The sequence below is a fragment of the Mytilus californianus genome, unplaced genomic scaffold (assembly GCF_021869535.1).
Source record: "Mytilus californianus isolate M0D057914Y unplaced genomic scaffold, xbMytCali1.0.p SCAF_12, whole genome shotgun sequence".
Taxonomy (NCBI): Eukaryota; Metazoa; Mollusca; class Bivalvia; order Mytilida; family Mytilidae; genus Mytilus; species Mytilus californianus.
In genome coordinates, this window is record NW_026262604.1 from 9,444,236 (window position 1) to 9,470,115 (window position 25,880).

At 32.0% G+C, this 25,880-nt stretch overlaps 2 protein-coding genes across 10 annotated transcripts in view; one reads left to right on the forward strand and one right to left on the reverse strand.

The window, feature by feature from the left end:
* The first annotated feature begins 728 nt into the window (after nucleotides 1-728).
* Nucleotides 729-15,389, forward strand: LOC127721332 (uncharacterized). The gene is made up of 7 exons (XM_052228084.1): nucleotides 729-883; nucleotides 4,953-5,128; nucleotides 9,317-9,383; nucleotides 9,934-9,998; nucleotides 10,465-10,686; nucleotides 12,426-12,626; nucleotides 13,965-15,389. Exons 1-7 carry the CDS (start codon nucleotides 856-858, stop codon nucleotides 14,226-14,228), a joined length of 1,023 nt encoding a protein of 340 aa, XP_052084044.1. The 5' UTR covers nucleotides 729-855; the 3' UTR covers nucleotides 14,229-15,389.
* Nucleotides 15,390-16,731: 1,342 nt separating this feature from the next.
* The window catches only part of LOC127721328 (transcription factor 12-like), a 92,896-nt gene continuing 83,747 nt past the window's right edge, over nucleotides 16,732-25,880 (reverse strand). For 8 of the 9 annotated variants that reach the window (XM_052228074.1, XM_052228073.1, XM_052228076.1 and 5 more), the window contains 3 exons: nucleotides 25,480-25,625; nucleotides 24,584-24,706; nucleotides 16,732-21,840 (listed from right to left, as the gene is read on the reverse strand). In XM_052228074.1, coding sequence (XP_052084034.1) covers nucleotides 21,551-21,840; nucleotides 24,584-24,706; nucleotides 25,480-25,625 — 559 coding nt within the window. In that variant the 3' untranslated portion in view covers nucleotides 16,732-21,550. Of the gene's footprint in view, nucleotides 21,841-24,506; nucleotides 24,707-25,479; nucleotides 25,626-25,880 lie in introns of all 9 variants that reach the window. The other variant, XM_052228079.1, reaches the window with a different exon arrangement.

The following is a 25,880-nucleotide window of genomic DNA, read 5'->3' on the forward strand; positions in this document are numbered from 1 at the left end:
CAGTTCATGTCTGCATTGTCAACATCTTCCTTGTGCAAGACTAAAAAATGCACCAAAAGAAAGCCACTGGTATTGTAAAACCTGTAAAGCATTTTGAGGTTGTTGAACGTTACTTTTGATTTAAAAACTTATAGGATATTTTTATTGAAATTCAAGTTTTAGTTATGCCATGATGTCGATTTTAATATGCATGCTTTGCTAATGTACTGAAGACATTTTTTTTAGACGTCTTATAAAAGTAAAGAATATCAATTTTGATATGCATGCTTTACTTATGTATGTATGTTTTAAAGAAGGCATATTTTTTAGTTTTTTTTTTTATCAAACTGTATTTTTCTATATTTCTCTATTCTTAATTAATATACTGAAAATCTGAATTAAGACCGGCAAAATAGCAAAACTCTACATAAAGGAGGCTTTTTTGCCGGAGCCGGTAAAATAGCACCTAAGAGGCTATTTTTCCAGAGCCGGCAAATGATAGCCACTGCCAACTCATAAACAAATATTTTTCGAAAAAGGGCCCAGCTAGAGAAAAGTTCGCCTGAAGAAAATGAAAAAAAAAATAAACTGAGTCATATACACGAAAATTTTTAAAAGAGTCTTGGAGTACAAATTTATATCCCCGGGACACTCAAATGGTTGCTCACACATGCAATGTTAAATAAAATGGCTTGGACTGAAGACGTACGAGTACTTGAATATCCGTGTTACTTTCTTGTCAATCCGGAATTGACCTGAAAATTACAAAAGTTCAAAGTCCTCCAAAAAAATTGTTTTGGATCTGAACTTTTTACAACTGTTTTCCACAATTCAGAGACCTGACAGTGCTCAGGTGTGACTTATAACTGTTACAGCATGGCCAGTGATGACGCTTTGAGAGAAGGTGCATTTTTTCACGTACACACTAAACTTAAAAACACCTGTACATACGTGTTTGTACAGTTATATCCTCTGGCTCTGTTATGATATCTGTCTCCAGTGGAAGGCAGTTAGGACAGTTTATATATTATTGTGATTTATGTCCAGAAATCAATTGAAATAAATCTATTAAGCAGGCGCCCACATATTTTTTTAACAGCAGCTAGATGACACAAATTGGGTTAAGGTTCATCTGACAGAAGCGAGAAATTGGTCGTTTTCTCTCTCTTGAGCTGTTGAGTAGAGACAAACCTTTGCAGCTAGAAAACTAATTTTTTAATTCTAAAGGAATCTCAAGACCATGGATTTTTTTAAAAATTGAATTAATGTGAATTGCATTTAAAACTTATTGATAAATTTCCTGACATGCCGTTACATAATCCTTTTCTGAGGCGGCCAAATCATAAAATCACTCTGGTCTCAGAATCCCCAAAGGGACTAACCTTTACGCTTTTATATGTATGCACTCAGTGTAAATTTTGTGGTGTGTTAAAAACACTGTCATATTTGTCAGTTCCTTCTGATGGACTTTAAAATAAACCTATAATGGTTTACTTTAATAAATTTTGACTTGGATGGAGAGTTGTCTCATTGGCACTCATACCACATCTTCTTATATCTATTTAAAACCTGTGACTAATACATGTAGGGTCTAAACTAGGTCTACAAATTGTCAAAAAATATCATAAGGGCAAAGGTTCCACAGCTAGGTCTAAAAAAAATTTTTTTTTTTGCAATTATCCTTTCGCAAACAGTCTGGCGTTTTTGCTTTTTGTCGAGCCTTCGACTTTAGTCGAAAAAGCGAGACATAGCGATCCTACATTCCGTCGGCGTCGTCGTCGTCGTTGTCGTCGTTGTCGTCGGCGGCGTCCACAAATATTCACTCTGTGGTTAAAGTTTTTGAAATTTTAATAACTTTCTTAAACTATCCTGGATTTCTACCAAACTTGGACAGAAGCTTGTTTATGATCATAAGATAGTATCCAGAAGTAAATTTTGTAAAAATAAAATTCCATTTTTTCCGTATTTTACTTATAAATGGACTTAGTTTTTCTGCCGGGAAATATTACATTCACTCTGTGGTTAAAGTTTTTAAAATTTTAATAACTTTCTTAAACTATCCTGGGTTTCTACCAAACTTGGACAGAAGCTTGTTTATGATCATAAGATAGTATCCAGAAGTAAATTTTGTAAAAAAAAAATCCATTTTTTCCTTATTTTACTTTTAAATGGACTTAGATTTTCTGCCAGGAAACAACACATTCACTCTGTGGTTAAAGTTTTTAAAATTTTAATAACTTTCTTATACTATTTTGGATTTGTACCAAACTTGGACAGAAGCTTGTTTATGATCAAAAGCTAGTATCTAGAAGGAAATTTTGTAAAAAAATAAATCCATTTTTTCAGTATTTTACTTTTAAATGGACTTAGATTTTCTGCCAGGAAACAACACATTCACTCTGTGGTTAAAGTTTTTAAAATTTTAATAACTTTCTTATACTATTTTGGATTTGTACCAAACTTGGACAGAAGCTTGTTTATGATCAAATGCTAGTATCTAGAAGGAAATTTTGTTTTCTTCCAGTTAACATTACATTCAGTCTGCAGTTAAAGTTTTTAAACATTTATTAGATTCATAAACTATCCTGGATTTTTACCAAACTTGGACAGAAGCTTCTTACAATCAAAAGATAGTATCAAGAGGAATATTTTTATTGATTTACTTCCTCATTTTTGTTGAGCCTGCGATTAACAGAAAAAGTAGGCGAGACACTGGGTTCCGCGGAACCCTTACGAATTTTTTAAATAGCACTGGTTATAATTACCTGCAAAAAGTAACAATACTATATCATCATCAAATAACCCAGGATTTCAGCATATGACCAGTTTTCACCTGTATCCTGGTGCCATGAGTCTTCCAGTGTCTCTGAAAAAGGGCAAATTCAAAATTTTTCCTAGACAATAGGTTCAATAAATTGCTCTTGATGTCAATTGAGATTTTTTGAGAGCATTTCTTTTAGACATTTATAAACGCAAATTAAAAAAGTTGCAATTGCTCTAACCAAAAAAGATTTTTACAGTGAAGTAGACTACTTTTGGGACAAATTATATCAAAATTATAGAAATGTCTATTGCCTCTAAATCAAAATATGGACAATTTTTTGTTAAGGAGGGTCTTTAATTCAGTTGTACAGCTTCAGACATACTAAATTTTGACCTTTTCAAACTGGACCAAATCACTACTTTACCTAAAAATTCATGCCCCAAATTTTTTTACATGTAATATCAACCCCCTTCTTACTATTTTACGCATAAAATATAAAGAAATAAATTAAGAATATGTATGGAAAAAATTTGCAAGTTTTACACTGTCCACACTAGGGACTTTATTTGTAGACAACAAAAATCAAAGGACGATAATTGTGTCCCCGGACTAACTGAATAATTTACCTACACTACAGCTCACATGAATTTTGCTATTTCCACAGGCCCACCGTGGGCGTGGCCATTGAGTGGGCACTCCCTGTCCACATGTGCCCACGTTGTCCACGCATTGCCCTGGGCATTTGTCCACACGTGTCCACGGGAATACAAGTGGGCAGAAGTGAATCGATCTATGTCTATTACATGTTTTATAGGGGTCAGTGAGAAGCTTTAAATATAAAAAAGAAGATGTGGTATGATTGGCAATGAGACAACTCTTCACAAGAGACCAAATGACACAGAAATAAAGCCTTTTACGTTGTGTGACCAATGAATAAACAAACGAGCATTGTTTTGGCATGGTAATCTCAACTTCCAGTGTATTATAATAAAATTATAGTAAAGAATCCTATTTTTAGTATAAAATTAAATTAAGTTATGTTTATTATAACATGCCCTTCCTCCAATGATACTTATTGGTGTATGAATGATTTTGCCTTCAATGTAATCATAGTGAACTTTTATCATAGATATAAAATTGTAAAATTAACAGCCATTAATGATTAAGCGCCCGATATTGTGCCCACGGATGTCCACGAGACTGCGTGGACCTCTGATCCACGCTACCAATGCCAAAGCCGTCCACGCGATGGAGTGGGCATCGGGCGTGCACAACGTACTTCTGCCCACAGTGGGCAATTTGAAAAAGAAAAATCCACATGGCCTGTTGTATAATTAAAACAATACAAAAATTGCTAACGCTAAACTTTTCAGGTACAATGATATTATTGTTTTAAACTGCAATTTCCTTATGAAATGGGGTCCCTATCCAGAAATACATTTCTGCAATTAGCCTCAGAATTGGGTATTGTAGCCATTGCCTTTTTAAATATTAATAATTATGTTGAATCTTCAAACCAAAAAAAACCAAAACAAATTCAATAGATGAATTAGCTTAATTCAACTGTTTAATTCTATTTTCTCTTACCAATTTCAGAGGCCAAAATGTGATTAATAGATCATTACATGTCATTTGAGATCTCTGAAGCCCTGGTATCATCAATCCATCCAAGTGAGGACTTTGAGCTAAAGCCCTCAGACTAATATGGGAGTCTGCTGATGATACCAGGGCACATGTGGAAAATGTGAATAATCTCTAAGTTGATTGATTCCTTATTGCTGTTTAAAGTAACCTACATGCTTGTAAAAAAGAGGCTAAAGATACCAAAGGGACATTCAAACTCATAAGTCCAACATAAACTAACAACGCCATGGCAATCCTAGTCAGTTGAAATAGGAATCAAACACACCTTGCCACAATTGTTTCAGACTCACCACTTTAGAGTAGACAGGCTAGTAGTGTACTGTGGCTTCATTATTATTCATTAGATACCAATATTCGTGGATTTCATGGGTAAAGCTGAATCTTGAATTTACAAGTTCAACGAAGTACAAATTTTTCTATAGACTGGTATGCAGACTTTGGCAGACCAGGAAATCAGTTATCCATTAGAATACCAATTTTTTATCAATCCAAGAAAATTGGTATCCACGAAAAATAAATGAAACCACAGTAATTACATGGTAATCTATAAGTTATATCTTTTCAGGTGTTAGAGCAAATTTAGCAGCATGGGCAAAGAAGCTGGATTGTGGGGGAGACTTGGAAAAACAAAACCACTTCAAGAAACTATTCATCAAAAGATTACAAAATTCTCCTGTTGCCATAGAAACAGACAAGGCTAATGAACAACATTATGAAGTTCCAACAGAATTTTTCAAAACAGTATGTGTTTTTGTTTTTATACGCCCGTTTACGGGACGTATTGTGGTATACAGTTGTCCTTATGTCTGTCCGTCAGTCTGTCCGTACGTCGTCAACATATCGGACAAAAACTCAAAAACGCTTTAACCAATTTGCATGAAACTTTGGTGAATTGTTTATATCTATTGATGTGAGCTCCTTTTCAATTTTCATAAATTTTCAATTTTATGTTTCTGAGTTATGGGGTGTTATTCATTAAAAAAGGGGGATTTTCCAGTGTTCGGACATTAGCTCAAAATGCTTTGAGCAGTTTTCATGGAACTTTGATGAATTATTTATATCTATTGACGTAAGCTCCCTTTCGATTTATATAAATTTTAGATTATTCGCTTCCGAGTTATGGGGTTTTATTCAAAAAACAAAGGGGGATTTTCCAGTTTTCAGACAATATCTTTAAAGTGCTTTGATCAGTTTTCATGAAACTTTGGTGACTGCTTTATATCTATTAAAATAATCTCCCTTTAGTTTTTTTATAAATTTCTAATATGACATTGAGGAGTTATGGAACATTATTCTTTGAAAAAGTGACAGTCGTATCATGCGCTCATGGCACAGCTTTTATTTTATATATTTTCTCAAAACTTGTATCTCTAATGAAAAATTTAACTGCTGGAAATTAATATGTGTGTATTGATCTGAAACAGATGATATTCATTTTTGTCTCATCTGTAGTCGCAATTTACGAAAAACATAGGGATTACTATCTGGCAGCGGTGGTGGCAGCAGTTTAAACTATTTGAAGGGCTTTATATTTCAGATGGTAGAAGACCTGGATGCTTCATACCTTGTATGCCGATACCTTATGGTACGAAGTTTCCGTCTGTCATATGTGGTCCATTGTCCTTGACCTCATTTTCATGGTTTAGCGACTGCCTAAAAAATTTGGAGTTTTTTGTCATGTGAATTTCTCACTCATTTTGAGTAATAGGATAACTATATTTGGTATATGGGTTCCTTGCAACATTTCATGTACATCAAACAAGAGTTCACCTGACCTTGACCTCATTATATCGATCAGTGATCAAGGTTAAAGTTACCTGATTAGGTCTGTTTTTCAGTTACTATAAGCAGTAGGTCAACTACATGTGGTATATGGAATGATTGTAAGGGCTACATGTCAGTCTGGCAGATTTCATCTGACCTTGACCTCATTATCATTGTTCATTGGTCAATGTGAAGTTTTTATACGACCGCAAAAGATGTTGCGGTCGTATATTCGTATTATGTCGTCGTCAGCGTCGTCTGAAGACATTTGGTTTCCGGACAATAACTTTAGTAAATGTAAATAGAAATCTATGAAATTTAAAGACAAGGTTTATAACCACAAAAGGAAGGTTGGGATTGATTTTGGGGGTTATAGTCCTAACAGTTTATGAATTAGGGGCCAAAAAGGGGCCCAAATAAGCATTTTTCTAGTTTCCAGATAATAACTTGTGGAACGTTGTATGGATCTCTCTGGAATTATACCACAAGTTTCCATACCACAAAGGGATTTTTAGGATTGGCTTTTGGAAGGGGGGGTTATGGCTCAAACCGTGTAGGAATAAGGGGCAAAAAAAGGGGGAAAAACAAGGGTTTCCTGGTTAATGGACAATTAAAAAAAAGTACAATGTTAAATATGGATTACCTCCCTTACACTGCTTTTAAATTATGTATGAAGAAATGTTGTATTGTCTTGAGGTGATTAGCTGTCAATTTATTTTTAGAAGTTACTATTTAAAAATGCTGACTAGTATACATATTTGTTTAGGGGCCAGCTGAAGGATGCCTCCGGGTGCGGGAGTTTATGCTGCATTGAAGACCCATTGGTGGCCTTCGGCTGTTGTCTGCTCTATGGTCGGGTCGTTGTCTCTTTGACACATTCCCCATTTCCATTCTCAATTTTTAGCTCACCGGGGCCCAATGGGCCCCATGTGAGCTTATGCCATCTCTTGGCGTCTGTCGTCGTCTGTCGACGTCGTCGTCTGTCGTCGTAAACTATTTCAAAAATCTTCTCCTCTGAAACTACTGGGCCAAATACCTTCAAACTTTAACTAAATGTTCCTTAGGGTATCTAGTTTATAAATTGTATCCGAAGTTTTGATCCATCGACAAACATGGCCGCCATGGCTAAAAATAGAACATAGGGGTCAAATGCAGTTTTTTGCTTATATCTCCAAAACTAAAGCTTTTAAAGCAAATCTGACATGGGGTAAAATTGTTCAATTGGTCAAGATCTATCAGCCCTGAAATTATCAGACGAATCGAACAGCTCATTGTTGGGTTGCTGCCACTAAATTGGTAGTTTTAAGGAAATTTTGCAGTTTTTTTGTTATTATCTTGAATATTGTTATAGATAGATATAAACTGTAAACAGCAATAATGTTCAGTAAAAGTAAGATCTACAAAAAAGTTTATATGACCAAAATTGTCAATTGACCCCTTAAGAAGTTATTGCCCTTTAAAGACAATTTTACACAATTTGTTCATCAAGTTTGCTAACATTTAAAAATCTTCTCCTCTGAAACTACAGGGCCAAATACCTTCAAACTTCATCTAAATGTTCCTTAGGATATCTAGTTTATAAATTGTATTATCCGAAGTTTTAATCTATCGACAAACATGGCCGCCATGGCTAAAAATAGAACATAGGGGTCAAATTCAGTTTTTGGCTTATATCTCCAAAACTAAAGCTTTTAGAGCAAATCTGACATGGGTAAAACTGTTCAATTGGTCAAGATCTATCAGCCCTGAAATTTTCAGACAAATCGAACAACCCATTGTTGGGTTGCTGCCACTAAATTGTTAGTTTTGAGGAAATTTTGCAGTTTTTTGTTATTATCTTAAATATTATTATAGATAGATATAAACTGTAAACAGCAATAATGTTCAGCAAAGTAAGATCTACAGAAAAGTTGAATGACCAAATTTGTCAACTGACCCCTTAAAGACTTATTGCCCTTTAAGGACAATTTTACACAATTTGTTCATCCAAGTTTGCTAACATTTAAAAATCTTCTCCTCTGAAATACAGGTGAGCGATTCAGGCTCTTGAGAGCCTCTTGTATGATTAAGGAATATTAATTTTAGCCATGATTATGTATGTCATTTTCTATTTTAAGACTTTTATGATGTATTTAAATTGGGTAATTATGGTTGCAAACTCCATTGGAAATTTAAATTGAGATTATGACCATATCTTGAGGGAAAGAATTTTTTTTTTTTTGGAAAAAGGGGGAGGTGAAAAAAAAATTGGAGGGGGGGGTAAAAAAGAAATTGTGAGAGGTGGACAATTTTTTCTTATTTCAGATTTCAGAAATTATAAAAAGAAAATTTCTTCAAATATTTTTTTGTTTGCAAAAAAAAAAGGGGGGGGGGGGGGGGGGGGTGGTAAAAATTTTTTTTTTTTGTTTTTGTTTTTTTGGGGGGGGGGGTCAATTCGCAACAGCATAGCATATTGCACTAAAGCAGAAAAAAAGGGGGGTAAAATTTTTTTTTTTTTGGGGGGGGGGGGGGTCAATTCGCAACTGCATAGTGTATTACACAAAAGCAAAAAATTGAATATGAATTCAAATCATATAATTAATTCTAAGTTCTTTGACTTCAGTTATTCTGTGTCAGAAACCTATTATGTGTCAAATATTTAATTACAATCCAAATTCAGACCTGTATCAAGCGTGAATATTGTGTCCATTTTTGCCCCAACTGTTCAGGGTTGGACCTCTGCGGTCATATCCTGCTGCGCTCGGCGAAGCAATTTATTGTGTTTTGGTCTGTTTTTCAATTACCATCAGCAATATAGGTCAACTATATTTGGTGTATGGAACAATTGTAATGGTGAGCATGTCTGTCTGACTGGATTTATCTGACCTTGACCTCATTGTCATGGATCTTTAAAAATGTTAAGAATATTTGTTACTTGTAGTAAAACCTTTATCTTTAAGACTTTCAACATAAAATCAATTGTCAGTAAAACAGGCGTAAAATTTCAGAGTGTGCACTCTTGTTATTATTTTTTGAAAATTTAATGCTTCTTTTTGTTATTTTTTTAATATGCGATTGTTGTCTGCTTATCAAAATTACAAATTCTTATGAAACATACTGGTAATGTTACTATAGGTTTTTAAATGTTTTTCTCCTTAAACCTTGCTCACTTGTAATATATTGTAGGTTCTTGGAAAGCGATTGAAGTACAGTTGCTGCTACTGGACAGAATTGACTAAAACTTTGGAGGAAGGTAATATGATGAAATAGTATTATCCAGTCATGACACAATTTGTGAAACAGTTATGGACAATAGAAATTATTTTAGTTAAACCTTAAAGATTGTAATTCGCTGAAATATATTAGCCAGTTGCAAAATCTTTCTTGATAGACAATTTGTGAAACTATTATGGACAATAGAAATTCTTTTAATTAAACCTTTGGAAAGAATGGTAGGTGTACAACCAAACATGGGGATGTGTTAATTCAACAATAATCTTTCCATGGTGTTTTTAAGTTGGGTGCACTTGCAGATAAAATATCAAAATTACATAATAACATTATTAAGTTGAAGACAAACAGTCAGCGCTATGGCAAAAAATGAAAAACAATCAAAAGACATACAACAACAGTCTACAAAATACAACATAGGAAACTAACGACTGAGCAACACTAAAAACTGGGGGTGATCTCAGGTGTTCCAGAAGGCTAAGTGATATTGTTCATATCGCTTTCTTGAATAAAAGACATTTAACATTGGTCTGTAATATGAGTAATATCAAAATAATATTCTATATTTTTAGCTGAAGTAGAATCTTTGAAGATTTATTGTGAATCGGCTAAAATAACAGACGGTTTGTCAGTATTGGTAAGTTTTTATGTCCGCCCTATGATAGCAGTGGAACCTTACATTTTTCAGTCTGCGTGTCCATCTTGTATCAGGTTAAAGTTTTTGTTTAAGGTAGTTTGTTATGGAGTTGTGCTGACACCAACTTGGAACTAATAATGAATAACAAATGTTTATTTTTATATGGACTTATTATAATGCATTCCAAATAAGCTTCTTATTAATTAAAAAAACTTCTTATTAAATTCAATTCTATAAGTTTTATTGGAAATTGCATATTTCTCCTAACAAAATAATAATGACGTTTCACCATTATATAATATTAATATATTTAAATTTTTTTTAACCGATACCATAATTTTCATGCAGGATATTTTCCCATACAATGATTGCAAAATAATTGAAATTATTCCATGCTCAAAAACAATATTTATTTGACTTCTGAATTCGCTTAGTCTTTGTATATTTTAGAAGTTTTGTTTTGCAGGATTTGGGATGTGGATGGGGGTCTTTAGGACTATACATATTACAGACGTACCCCCACTGTCAGGTCACATGTGTATCTAATTCTAACACACAGAGACGACACATTGAGTCGGAGGCCCTGAAGATGGGCGTGGCTGACAGATTAGACTGTATAACCGCTGATGCCAACTTCTTTTCTACAAACAAAAGATTTGACAGAATCATGTCAATAGAAATGTTTGAGGTAAGTAAGGTTATCTCCCTTGTCCTGGTGAGACTGGTTATCTCCCTTGTCCTAGTAACTCTGGTTATCTCCCTTGACCTGGTATCAATAAAAATGTGTGAGGTTTTTATTTCAACAAGATGCTGTCCAAGTTCTGTAAATTCAGATATTTTTGTGATAATTTTATTATTGCAAAAAGTTTTGAAGAATGGAAAAAAAAAGAGATTAATTATTGCGATTTCATGAAAATCTGCATACAGATATATATGTATTAGATATCAGAATGTGAATTCTTAGTATTGCCATAGTCACCCAGTTGCATTATACACATTAATAATAATTTCTGAATTAACAGCAATCTTGCATTTTAAAAACTTACAATAATAAATGAATGCAAAAGTTTCTGAGTTTAGAGTAGCTTTCATTACTTTAAACTATAATCTATAAGTAGATGATACTGATTTCCATACACACAACACAAGTTTCTGGAATAACTTGTATCAGATATGCTAAAGATCAAAAAGTTTGATGATGATGGATGCATGTTTAATGTACAGAGGCAAACAATACATGCATATTAGGATGAGAACATGCTATTGTGATAATAAATCCTTCTTTGTACTAGACCAAGACGCTTAGCTTGAAAGTAGCATGCTAGTTCACAAGGTAACAGTCCGCAGGAAGATATGTCACCTGACCCGGACACATTATTCTGACTCGTGAGTCAATCAGTTTTTGCTCTTTAATAATACGGGTACTCTTTAATGCCACATGCTTTAATAGCAGAATATCAACAAATACCAATTTCTTAAGTCTTTGGTTTCAAAGCAATCATGCTACCATGAGACTGCTTAGGTGGTCCAAAAGTTTGAAAGCAATAGAAATACTGTGGATTCATTTATTTTTTGTGGATACCAATTTTGGTGGATAACTGATTTCATGGTTTTTCCAACGTCGGTATAAGAGCATCTAGAAAATTTGTACTTCGTTGAATAATGAAATTTGTGGTTCACGTTTACACCTGAAATCCACGAAAATTGGAATCCAACGAATAATAATAAATTCACAGTAATTGTTTGTCAGCATTAAAACCAATATCATTGCTGATTAAATATTTCAAAGTGTTCTTGCTGCTTTTAATTTCTACAATACAGATGATTTTCCTTAATTTTTGGAAATGCTGTTTTTGTTTTTGGTAACTAAACAGTAATGTCATAAGCATTAATTGTATACTCCAGACGTTTTATGCTTTGTGCACACTTCAGAATGCATTAAAATTTTCACAAAAAAAAATCTTTTCTGGTTAAAAATTCACTATTTATTTAGAATATTTTTGGAGAAGACACATATTCTCAAATGGAATCAGGTCAAAATGTTATAGACAGGTAAACTGGATTTAACCCCCTCAAGAGGAGGAGTTTATGTTAGTGTGGTTTGTTGTACTGTCCAATAGTTTTGTTAATTCCTGTTATCCCTTATATGGAATATGACGTTGGCCAATCTATATCATCCTCACAAATGAATGGCATACTGTCGATTCATTTATTGTCGTGGATACCAATTTTCGAGGATTGAGAAAAATTGTTACCGTTTACCATCCGTCCTTTCGTCCTTCCCAAAAGTATTTGCACATATTATTAGCAAGCTTGAGCAGACATTGGTTTGAATTCATTGTTTACCTACACCCAATGTATCCCACAAATAATAATGAATCCACAGTAATTATTAGAAAGATGAATTTTATTATTTTCTCATTGTAGCATATGAAAAATTATGAAATTCTAATGCAGCGAGTATCATCATGGCTGAAACCATCTGGTTACCTGTTTATTCAAGTCTTGTGTCACAGACAACATGCTTATGCGTTTGATACCAAACCGGGATCAGATACAGAATGGATGGCTAAAAACTTTTTTACCGGTGGAACTATGCCCTCCGCAGATTTGTTTCTGTATTTCCAGGTAGGAAAATATGAAAAGATCAATGGGATTCATAACAATTATAAATTGACGGAGGAACAAATCCATGGCAAAAAGAAGAAAGATAAAATGACAGATAAAGGCCTAGCAAAAAAAAGTATGAAGAAATTAATTTAAATGTTTAAAGAAACTGACAGCAACAAATACCATCATTATAATTAGAATACAGACTTTTTGTCAACCTTGAATTTCAATTGTAGTGTAGGGGAGACAACAAATAAAAGTTGGAATCAGTTTTTACAATTGTCATGTGATTTTTTAAAATTTAATATTGGGAAGAGATTATTTTGTAGACAGATAATTAATAGTTTAATGTATAATCGCTATTTTCATCTTTATATGTGATAATTTTCTCTCTTTGTGATTTCAAAAACATAGATAATCTATAAATCTTGTTGATATATGATATGAGAAATTTAGAAATCAGAAACTGTAAATGATTTGAAGACGGTAAAAGTATGAAGAATGTCATTTATATAATTTTAGTTCTTAGAGGTATGAGTGAAAGGACATGAACTATAGCAGTCAATGAGACAGCGACCCAAAATAATGTTACCAAAAATGTAAAATTTAGAGATCATGACCCAAAATGAGGTTGCCAATAATGAGAAAAATAGAGGTCATGTTGTCATAAGACAAGCAACCAATCAAGTGGACACCAAGTGCTGATACACAGTGTAGTTAACCAAGTTGCACTTAAGAATTGAATGCTTCTTTTTGTAACTTCATTGGGGTGTAAAAGCGTTGACCGAAGTACATTTTGTTCCGCACTTCATTCTAAAAATGTGCGCACGGTCAACGCTTTTACAACCCTATGAAGTTACAAAAAGAAGCATTCAATACTTATAATTACATTTTTTAGCTAGGATCATGAAAACACGATTTTTATCAAGTTTTTATTTAATTTACCTGTGCACTTTATTGTGGGACCTCGTGTCATCATGAATGATAAATTTTATTGTGTAATGAAGTTGATTAAGGAATAAAGCGAGATTGCAGTGTAGCTAATCAGAATAACGTATTATAATGAAACATACATCTAATGTAATTATAACATTATGTCTTCCTGTACTGTTTATGACGGTGCTGTATGAAATCCACTTTGAAGAACAGCAACTTATATGATTGGGATGCTGTCTCATTTTCTGTATACCCCATATCCCCTTTTATTCATGGGTAACACATATAAATAATAGAGAATAATGGGCAAAAAGTATAAAGAATAGAGAAAAATAACTTAAAATATGAAAGAATACAGAAAAGGACCCCCCCTTTTCCCCATCCAGACCCTCATATAAGGTGAACCTTTTTTTTTTGCAGAAAGATGTTTATGTGGTAGACCATTGGATTTGGAATGGGCAAAACTACAGCAAAACATTGGAGGCGTGGCTTGAGAAGACTGACCTTAATATTGAAAAGGTCAAAGATATATTTAGAAACAATTATGGTGATGAAGCAGACAAACAGTTATTTAATTGGAGATTATTTTTCATATTTTGTTCGGAAGTTTTTGGTTTTAAAGGTGGCAACGAATGGCCAGTAGCTTTATATTTGTTTAAAAAACATCTAAGTAGCTCTTTATGATGTGTTTATGACTTTTGGGTTTAAAGACGACCAAAAATGGCTTGTAGCTTTATATTTAACCGGTATTTAAAATCTTTAGTTTATCTGTGTTGACATGAATTATCATTGATATGTCATAATTATAAATTGACTGGTTACTAAACTTTAAAGTTTTAGTAATACCAAGGATTTTGTTCTCAGGGAATAGATTATCTAAGCCCAGAGACGAATTTAGGGGGGCATCTAAAACATCTAAGTAGTTCTTCATGATGTGTTTATGACCTGTTGTGTATTAACTAATTAATATTTTTATATATTTTGTCTACAAGTTTTGGGGTTTAATGGCAGCCAAAAATGGTCAGTAGATTAATATTTATTAAAAAAATACAGATAAAGGATAGCTTTGATATTCATCAATCGGTTGTTTTCTATGTTCAAGTTATTTACCTTCACAAAAATAAATGTAATATATGAAAAATTTTACTAATCATATATGTATGCACAATGTGTGACCCTCTAGAAACAGCTGATGTTAATGACTTTTCTGCACATATCTGATCAGACTATAAAACTAACAGTTTTGAAAGGATTAGAGAATCGTTCTATTTTTGCTCTTTCATTTTCTTTTTTCTTGTTTGGTCTAAAAATCCATAACCATAAACTCGGGTATTCTAAATCTCTGATATTGTGTGATTGATTGATTGCCACTTTCAGCACTATGGCTATATTTTGGTAGCAAATTTTTATTGTTAGAGGAAGCCAGAGTGCCTGGAGAGAACAACCTACCTAAGGGAGGAAAACTAACAATCCAAGTCAATTAGGATTGGAGTCAAGAGCATCTAGGAGTAGATATTTTGTAACTGTGAAGTAATTTATCTACAACATATTTAAATTTTGTTGTTTTCATTCAATATTGTAATGCCTAAAATGTGTGGAAAAATGTATATATTATGAAACTATATTACTACAGTTAATTTAATGAGGGGTTGTTATTGAAAATTAATAATCAGGGATTTGAATTTCAAATTGTGCTTGATTTGTAAACCAAACTTTATATGAAGTACATGTATGATTATGCCAATTGATTTTATATTTTATATTTATTGTTATTACTGTTAATTTTTATATTAATGTTTGCAAGATTGACAAAATACATTTAATGATTAAATAATTTACAAAATATCTCATTGTTTGGTTTTCCTTGACAAGTCATTACATGTACAGCACTCTCCAAATAAATATACATCATATGTTATAATCATAAATTTATTTTCATGGTTCATTGGTCAAAGTTAAGTTTTTGTGTTTTGGTTGGTTTTTCAAATACCACAAGCAATAGGTCTATATTTGGTGTTTGGAATGATTGTTAGGTGTACATGTCAGTCTGTAGTGTATCATCAGGGTTGATATGCATAAACCTACTTTATAAGTAAAGATGTGTTCTGAACAGATCGATTTTTCTACATGTCCTATGCTAAATTAGTACTAAGATTGGATATCTCAAGGTAAGTGGTTTTATGCATATCAGCCATGACCCTCGACTTCAATTTCATGGTTCATTGGTCAATGTTTAGTTTTCATTGTTTTGTTTGTTTCTTGGATACAAGAAGCAAAAGGTCAACTAAATTTAGAGTGTATGAAATGATTATAAGGTCTACATGTCTGTCTGGCAGTGTTCATCTGACCTTTACCTCATTTTCATGGTTCATTGGTCAATATTTAATTTGCATGGCTAAGTCTGTTTCTTACATACTATAAGTAATAGGCCAACTATACTTGGTGCAAGGAATAATTGTAAGGTGTACATGTCTGTCTGTAATGTATCATCCGACCTTGACCTCATTTTCATGGTTCATTGGTCAATGTTTAGTTTTCATTGTTTGGTTTTTTTCTTGGATACTATGAGCAAAAGGTCAACTATAATAGTGCAAGGAATAATTTTAATGTGTACATGTCTGTCTGCCAGGTTCATCCAACCTTGACCTTATTGTTATCGATCAATGATATTAACTTCATGTGATACTCGTATTAAAACCTTTATTTTTAAGGCGGCTGTCAACATTAAATAAATAATTGTTAGTAAAGCAGGCGAGACATTTCAGCTGTGCACTCTTGTTTCAATACTGTATAGACACTGGTCTATTGTTGAAGACTGTACGTTGACTTCCATATTTCTTATGGTCATTTTTGTTGTTGGATTGCAGTCTCATTGACATATATTCCAACCTCTCCTTTTATTCAAACCATCAGAGATCTCTCACTTGGGTGATTAGAAATTTACACCTTTGATTTCTTCTTCCAATTTGCACAGTGTCTGTCAACACAGAAAGTTCTTTCTTGGATATTTACATTTAAAACATGAAATATTTAACAGTTGAATTATGTACATCTTGGTGTTGCCTATTTATTTTAGTGTATGGAAAGGCAGCTCTTAATACCTCAACTATGTTGGCAGACAAAACTGATGTTTGTAATTTTCTTTTGTTTTGTTGAATGGCATATATGAACAGAAAAAACACACACAAACTATAATAAAATTTTATTAAGTGTCATTTTCAGCAATGACTATACCATAAAGTAGTCAAACAAAGATAGAAGATAGATGTGGGCAGGGCAAGGGGCGTGGCAGTGTTCTGACTGGCAGTCGATATGTATAAATATTCAGATCATATTTGTATTTTATAGCTTATGACTATTGTCTCTTTATTGCTTGAAAATCTTTGCTTCAAAACTTCACAACCAGATATCACATCAGTGTAATCCTGAACTCCATCATTTTAAATCTTGAACTTTATCATTTAAAAATTATTTTTTTCTGACCTACATTTAAGTTTAGGGTAGAAGTTGCCCTGCCCACTTCTTGCCTTCACTTCAACATTATAAACATACACATGTAATTTCAAAAAACTATTTTTTAATAGCATTTGGTTTTAGTTTTGGCTAAATTCTCTATGTAACAGTTATTGAAAAAAAATATGTTGGAAGTGTATTATATGATAAATACAATCAAATGTACAAATGTTTAATTATTAACTTGTTTAATCTACAAAATAGGCACGATCTCTTTAAATTTGGATGAAGAATGATTGGAGTCATCTCCCCTCTCATACATGATTTATGTCCCTATGATGAATTAACATTTCATGCCTACAATATGTTTGAGATTCAAATATTGCAACATTATATGAAAATCATAGTTTTACTGAAGCCAATAAATAAAAAAATAATAATCAATTTTACATGTTTTTAGACTTTCAGGATTCCTGAACATATTCAAAAACATTAGAAAATTGATTTCATTGTGAAACAAATCAATTTCATTTGGTGCAAATTTCCATCTAAATAGTTCCAAATATTCATTGCATGATGTAATTTTTACACAATTGTAAAAAAAAAAAGAATTAATATCTTCAACACAAAACATTAAACAGATCTTATTCATATAAAAACAATGACAGTTCCAGAAATGAATTTCATCCCACTTTATATTTTTAATACCGGTTCACTATTTTTTTTTATCTATACCGACAATTTTCTGATAACATCAGCATCAATTCTAGTACAAATAAAGAATAATCCAACCCAAAATTAGTTATTTCTGGAAAATCTCAAATTGAAACAGATAATCAGAAAAATATCTGTACTTATAAATTCCCACAAAATTGAATAAATTTGTGTTAATTTGATGGCAGATATTTGACATGTTCAAAATTTTCCAGTTATGAGGTTGTATATAATTTATATATTTGTAAATTTAAACACATAAACAATATCCAAAATTGCCAAATATAGTTGTATACAATTTGTTAATATATGAAAACAATTTTCTTAGTTGTAAAAAATTTCATTTTGGTTGTGGCTTAAAACAAGACATTTTTTTTTAAATGGAACTTTTATATAATAAAAGTGAAATGATTTTTTTCACATCAAAACTTCATTAATATATCAAATTCCTAAGAAAATCTCAACTTTTAAAAGTTCTTAACAATTGTTTGTAGCCAAAAATGTACAGCCATCTTTCATTTAAATGCCTGAACAATAAATGACTATAGAATTTTCAACTAAACACTTCTAAACATACAACAGATCGAGAGAAAAAAAAAAAAAAAAAAAAAAAAAGAACGAACAACTCAGCACCATCTTATAAAAGTCTTTTGGCTACCCTACATTTTTAAGGTACAACTTAAAAAAAAAACATCTGTCAGGAATGAAAAAAATAATGAAAATGGTCTACCTAAAAAAACAGCTGAGAGATATGTTTGGTAAAAATCAAATTGGTCAAAAAATGTTAAAAAGTTTGTTTATCAATTATACAAACTTGCATGCCAACACAATCACTCATTCCAAACAAATTATTCACTTGTTTTGAACAAAACAAAAAAAAATTAGTCGATATCTTTTTATCCAAACTTTTAATGAAGTGGATACCATATCTATTGATCAAAATTACCATATTCACCAAAGCCGCAGACCAAGGTTACTTATCTTTTTTTTTATTTAGATGAAATTGATATCATATTTATTGATAAAAATTTAATAAATTCACCAAGGCCACAGACCGAGGTCTCCTATGGTTTTGTTTATTTAGTTTATAAATCTCATAACTACTTTACGTAAACAAAATAATTGTTTTATTATGACATTATCTATCTATATTATATTTATAAATACTTGACCATATTGATTGTTAAATCATAAAATACAAATATTTTGTATGATATAAGAAAAATACTTAAGACCTCGGCTTATCTGAAAAAAAATCTAGCTAAATACATGTATAACTGTCAACTTATATTTGTTCCGCGTAACAGAAGTTCCACTGGAAACTTTGTTATAAACAATGTCATAATATCTGTTCCTTTTGGAACAAATATTCTATACCATTTATTCCGTTAGGAACATTTACTGTAATATTTATTCCAATGGAAATAATATTCCAGAATATTGTTTCCATTTGGAACTTATATTATGCAGGAACTTCTATTCCGTGATATTTTTCAAATAAACTATGTCTAACAGTTCATAAAATTTCAACTTGAAAAAATATCTATAAGAAAATTTGAAAGTAATTTTCCATTGTTATCGACCAAATTTAACCAATATTTCCGACTGATTTTGTTCACACATATACACAACGACCACACTTGTAAAATTACACATACACACACTTGTGACTTGTACATACCTGTATCACTCAGACAGATGGGTATATTACAATGTTTTGATGCACTATGTACAAAATATCTGAGCAGACGATGAACTGCACCACATTGTTTATATTTCTGCAGTCATGACAACATCAAAAGTTGTTTTCTATTAATTGTTTACAAAAAATAAACCTTTTAAAACAGAGGCTGGACATATTTAGCATCAATAAAGGAAATATAACCCTTTTCAAACAAAATATGTATTTAAAAAATAAAAAAAATATTATTTGTGAAAAAAACTGAGATTAAAAATAAATGAAAAATTTGCATATAACAAGTCATGAACTCTAACCTTTGATGACTTGAAAACAGTAACCAAAATGTTTTAGACTGGTGTTTGAATTAAATGATCAACTTTTCATGATGTCTTAACTGCAGAAATCTGATTTAAATTAGATGAATATGATCAAATATATTAAAACTTAATGATTTGAACTAAAAAAATCTATTTCACAAAAACTTCAGTGTGTATATCATTTCATATCAATTTTTATTGCAAGTTTAACCCTGTGAAAATAAATATATATATGAAACAGAAATTAATGCATTTTTTTAAATTGTACATTTTTAAATCGATTTTTATCAAAACAAAAATTTATACAGAAAAATCATTTATAATAATTTTCATGGTTAATCAAAATGTTTTCAAAAAGTCAAAAAAAATTCTGAAAATCTGAAATTAAAATGTCTGTGTCATGGAGATTTATTTTAGTTCTGACAGCAAATTTGCAGCTGTTTAATTCAGATCTATATTCAGAGATTTCTTATTTTGAGCTTTTTTTTTATCTATGGAAAGAAAGGCATTTTTATAAATGGCTGCCTCGGAAACTAAACGTACGTGTGTAATATGATGTACATACAAATAATTATTACTCTCTGTGTTGAAATTTTATGCTACTCTCCCGAGCTTAATTACCCAAAGCATCATCAGAATGTAAAACAGTTGTTAACTGTATTTTATATTGACATAACAACATAGCTTTAAAAAGAATTTTACTAGACAATTTTTTGGCTTTAAGAGCACCATATTTCATCCATATTCATTAGAACTGTAAACAAATTCATTATAATTCAATTAGATCAACAAGAGTGAAATGGTTTAAAAACAGACTTAAATTTAACAGATCTGTGTGAAGACAATACAACTTGTGGTTCACAACTTTACACAACTTAAAAATCAGCAAGTCCAGTAAAAACTGGCTTGAGCCAATGATAAGTGACCAAAGGGAACTGATAAATCTTTAAGTCTTGTTTGATCAAAAGTAATCTTTGGTGACTGGAACCAAATAAACTAATTTTTTTTTGTATGCAAAAATTCCCAAAACAAAAACAGCTGTCTGGATATGTTAGTACAGAAAAAAATATTTGTAAAAAATCAAACTTTTATTTCTAACATTGTTAAAATAAGGTTCAACTTGGTACCTTTCATGTTCCTAATTCTATCATTTCATCTTCATTCAATCATAATTTAATATAAAATGTTTTAGATATTGTATGACACAAACAGTGTAGTTCTCCCAGAAAGAAATTATCATACACACATACAATCTGAAGTAAATACTCCATAAAAATCTAAAAGATAATAATACAAAAACTTAATTTAAATAATGGACAAAAGCACTTTAAATATGAACAATTACAACCATAGTTAGTAACAAAAATATAAACACAATTTTATTGCATCAGTGTAATCCTTAACTCCATCATTTAAATCTTGAACTTTATAAAAAAAATCACTGCATCTTGAACTTTATCCTCTTTTTACAATATATCTGAGAATCTGAATTTCAAATTCGAATATTTTTTTTGGCAATGATTTTTATTTTGGCATGGTAATAACAGTGGGATTATTTAACATGCTTCTGAACCCTAGGTTATATCATTCTTCGATAAAGGATAAATCTTGATTAAAAATGTGAAGTTATTAAAGGAAAATATCTAATCATTAGAGATGCAAATTCAAAATCGAGATTCTCAATTACTAACAAATCCTTATGCAAACAAGAAACTCCTCTTCAACATAGCATAACAAAAGATCATTTACAACTTCCTGCAGACGACAGACAACAAAATGTGACCCACAAATGTTTTGTTTTGATGGACTGGTACCATGAGAAAGCAGTCTTAAATTTTCTGCTAGCAGTTCCCTGTATCATGTTGGTGTTGATGTTGAGTGTCGGACGACATACCTTGGGCGAGACATGATATATCTGGGCCACATTGGTCCTGCATCATTCCATACATGTTATGATGCATGGACGACATTGTCTGTGACCCGTCCATGACAGGTTTGGAAGGACTTTCACGACAGTCGTATTTAACGTCACCATATTTGTCCGACATCGATAAAGGATTGTTTTCTTGTCCAGACATATAAGAATAATTCCCATGCATTGATCCCACACGATTTCCTATGGACGGACTAGCTGTAAAGCCAAAAAATTAAATTCTTTATTATTTTGTTAAAAATAAATTAATGAATAAATGTACACAAAATTTATTGATTTCCATAGTAACAAAGGAGGAGTTTTAATAAGAGCCATTATTTGCCCCCTGAAAAAGCAAAAATAGTAAACTTATTCAAGCCTTTCTAAATTATGTTAATTTTATTGATAAATGAACCAGTTGCTTTAATCTGGAAACTTGTATACAGAAAGGTCATGTGTGATGTACCATGACGAAATAAACATTCTAAATTTACATATTTCACCTAAAATGGCTATTTCAAGCTTAATTTTTGTTCAAAATGAGCTCTACCCAAAATGAAATTTCTAACACATTTAAAACACAATTGAAAAATACAAAATATCTTTGCAGTAAAGCTGTTGCTCATTTCTATATGTTAATGACAAGATCTCAAACTAAGGCCATCTTAAGTTTTTTTTTTCTGTTCTGCTCTAAATGCAAGAAGTTTGAAGCCCTAATGCTAATACATGTAAAAGACAAATTATAATTATAAAAATAAAAATACTGATGTTTCCCAGACTTATGTGCGTTTTGGTAGATTTATAATACTTTTTGATTTTCAAAATCCCAAGGGTAAAAAAAGTGGCCATATCATACCTCCTCCTTTGTGTCATGGAGATATCTATTTGTGAGGCATCTTACCTGTATCAACTGCAATTTTGTTTTAGGATTGCTATTTCGGATGCAAATCTGAGCAAATATTTTTACACTTTTCCTTATTTTTTCCATTTATGTTTTTGCTCTCCATCTATGAAATTCACCTATTAGCTTTCATTGTATTTTTTCCATTGATTAGAAGTAAGTAATATGTCATATATATCTATTAAGATGAGAAAAGTATTTTTCAATGCTATTTTTCCTCTCTCTCTACAATAAATAGGAAATTTTCCAGATCGGTTTATTTTTGCTACTGTCTAACAACATGTTCAACCCTGCCACATTCTGTATGTGCCTGTCACAATTCAGGAGCCTGTACTTCAGCGGTTGTTGTTGGTTGCTGTATGTGATATTCCCTTTTTGTCTATTGTTTTGTAAATAAACCAGCGACTCTTTTCACAAAAAATCTTACGATTAAAATTGATTGTAAGTTATACTGAAATGTGTATGACTTACGAGTAATTTTACTCTTAAGTTTTTTGTGAAAAGAGCTGCTGGCTTTTTCATATGAATTGTTTTACATTTGTCATTTAGCAGCCTTTTATAACTTGCTATGCGGAATGGGTTTTGCTCATTGTTGAAGGCCATACAATAATGACCTATAGTTGGTATCATCCACATAATTTGGTCTCTGGTGGATAGTTGTAGCATTTGCAATCATACCACATCTTCAAAGCTTAAATAGAAAATTACAAAATATACCCGCAAACAAATGTGATCCTTAAGGAAGATCAAAACAAGAGACAAGAAAAACACAACAATTAAATCGTTTAACTGTATAGACCTGAGGTAATGCGAAATTTAACCTTGACAAATATAAACCTCTATATGTGAGCTATCTTTGTGTATTTTTTCATTTAAAATACTCTCACATTATCTTTCTTACTGCCTTAACAAATTTCAGTTAATGCCCGTCAACATTTTTTAATTTTTGCTTGCATCAATTTATGATTTTATGTTTGCAAATAGCCTGTACTAGCTCTATTAAGTCTACAATTGATGTCAGGAAATAGTTAAGTACAACATTTCCAAATAGAAATCAAAATCTAACATCAACATTGAAACTTAAGTTTGCTGAATACTCAACCCCTCCCCCTTAAAACAAATTAGTGATAAAATTAACAAAATGATTCAGTTCGTAGAATTCTGGGCAACACAGAATATCGAGTTCAATTAAATCAAAGGCAAAAAATAAAACTAGATCTTTAAAACCTATTTGACTTTCACTGAAGCATAGGTACTTTTTTGCTGTCATGGAAGTGAAAAACTTTATTACCCACAAATCCCTAGAAATTTATTTCCCAGAATTCCCTAGAACTGAATCAGTGAATATTAGTGCACTTAAACTGAAGATATGGCATGCTAGCAGCAGATAAAGAGAAACCATACAACCAAGAGATTTGTAGACAGATGAAAAAAAAATAGAAATTTGGAAAGAGAATTAACAACAACAAATAGGCGAGGGCATTTGTAAGCTACAGTGTTTCAAAATGCAGAATAACTACCATCAAATTTAACTTTTTTTTCCATGTATCAAAGCTATTATTTTTTAAATCAAAGCTATAATTTTTTGAAGTATCAAAACTATAATTTTTTCAAGTATCGTGGCTATAATTTTTTCAAGTTCAAATGATATCAATTTTTCATGTTTCAATGCTATTATTTTTTTCAAGCCTCAATGCTATTAATTTTGTTTTATTTTAAAGATATCACTTTTTAATGGGTGATAAAGGAAAAAAAGATTTTACAAGTTCTTTCCTAGTTCAGAGGTGAGAAATATTCACAGATATTATATTAGCTGGTGATTCCTATGAAATAAGGCATAATTTAAAATTTTGTTGTCTTTCATAGAAAAAGTTGATTTTTCATCAATCTGTTCATCAATCACTGAAACGTCTTACGCCAACTCTCGCAATGGTCACATGACTTAAGTCACATGACCTGCTCACATGCTAACCATGTGATTTACCTGCTAGCAGTCCATATCATCGTAATCATCATAACTGTCGTCTGCCAAAAGAGGTAGCAACATGTTGCGTACCTTACCTGCCAAAGCTGCTTGCTGTGCAGCAATGTCATCTGCACTCATGCCCCGCCCCCCAGGTATCTCATCCCCTTTCTCTTCCTCCCGTCGCTTAAGACAGGCTGCCTTGGGGTTGAGATTTCTTTCTGGAAAGAAAAATAAGATATGATTTAAGTTCAGATGTTATAAAAATCTTTATCTGAATAATTACTGGTTTATAATATAAACTTTTACACCTGAATCAAAATGATTTTTTTTTTAAGTTGGGACTGGAATTTAGTATAGATGACAAAGCTCAAACTTGTTGTTTAGTGATGTAATGCCCTTTATACCTTGCTATCAACAAAGAACTTTTCTTATTGATGAAGGCCTTATGGTGACCTATAGTTGCTTTCAATTAAGGAATATGGACAATTTGCTGTCATGAGATGTTGTCAGAGGCTTGGGTTGGAGGACAGGTATGGATAATTTACCCGACTTGCTGTTCTAGTGATGAACTGATACTGACATGTTGCTGTCATGCAATGTTGTCAAGAGGCTGGGACTCGAGAAGGTATGGATTGATTGATTGTTGGTATTTAAAGCCACTTTCAGTACGGTTTAATATCTATATCATGGCGACCAGTTTTTATTGGTGGAGGAATCTGGAATGCCTAGAGAAACAACCAACTTCAGCAGAAAAACTGGCTATCCTAGTCGATTAAGTTTAGAGTTTAACACACATGCCATGTTTGGGTTTCGAACTCATAACATCAGTGTTGGCAGGGTAGTAAAGCTGTTGATTAACTACTTAGACCACTTGGGTCACAGAGGCCCTGACAGATGAGGAAAACTTACCTCTGACTTGTTGGTCTAGTTTTGAAATGACATTGTAATGTTGTCAGAGGCTGGGGCTCAAGATCAGGTATGGATAACTAACCTCTAACTTGTTGTTCTAGTGTTGTAATGACATTGACAGCCTGTTGTAAAACCATTAGTTTCGTGAGAGGCTGACTACTTCCTGAGTGTAATGTTACCATGCTTCCTAATTCCTTAAAGGCTTCGTTTATATCTCGTACTCGTACCCTAAAAATATATAAATTTGGACATTTCAATTTTGTACCAAAAAATGTATCACACAGAAAAAATGTTTCTTTTTACATCTAACATGTGCTTCAGCTATTCATAACATGAAGAATGATTATCTGTTGACACAGAGATATGTCTCACCTTCCACGACTCGAGTCAAAGGACGACGAGACAAAAATATAATTCTTATTCCATCATCATGACATTTAGTGATGTGGAAATACCATGCCATCCAAGATGTCAATAAATCTC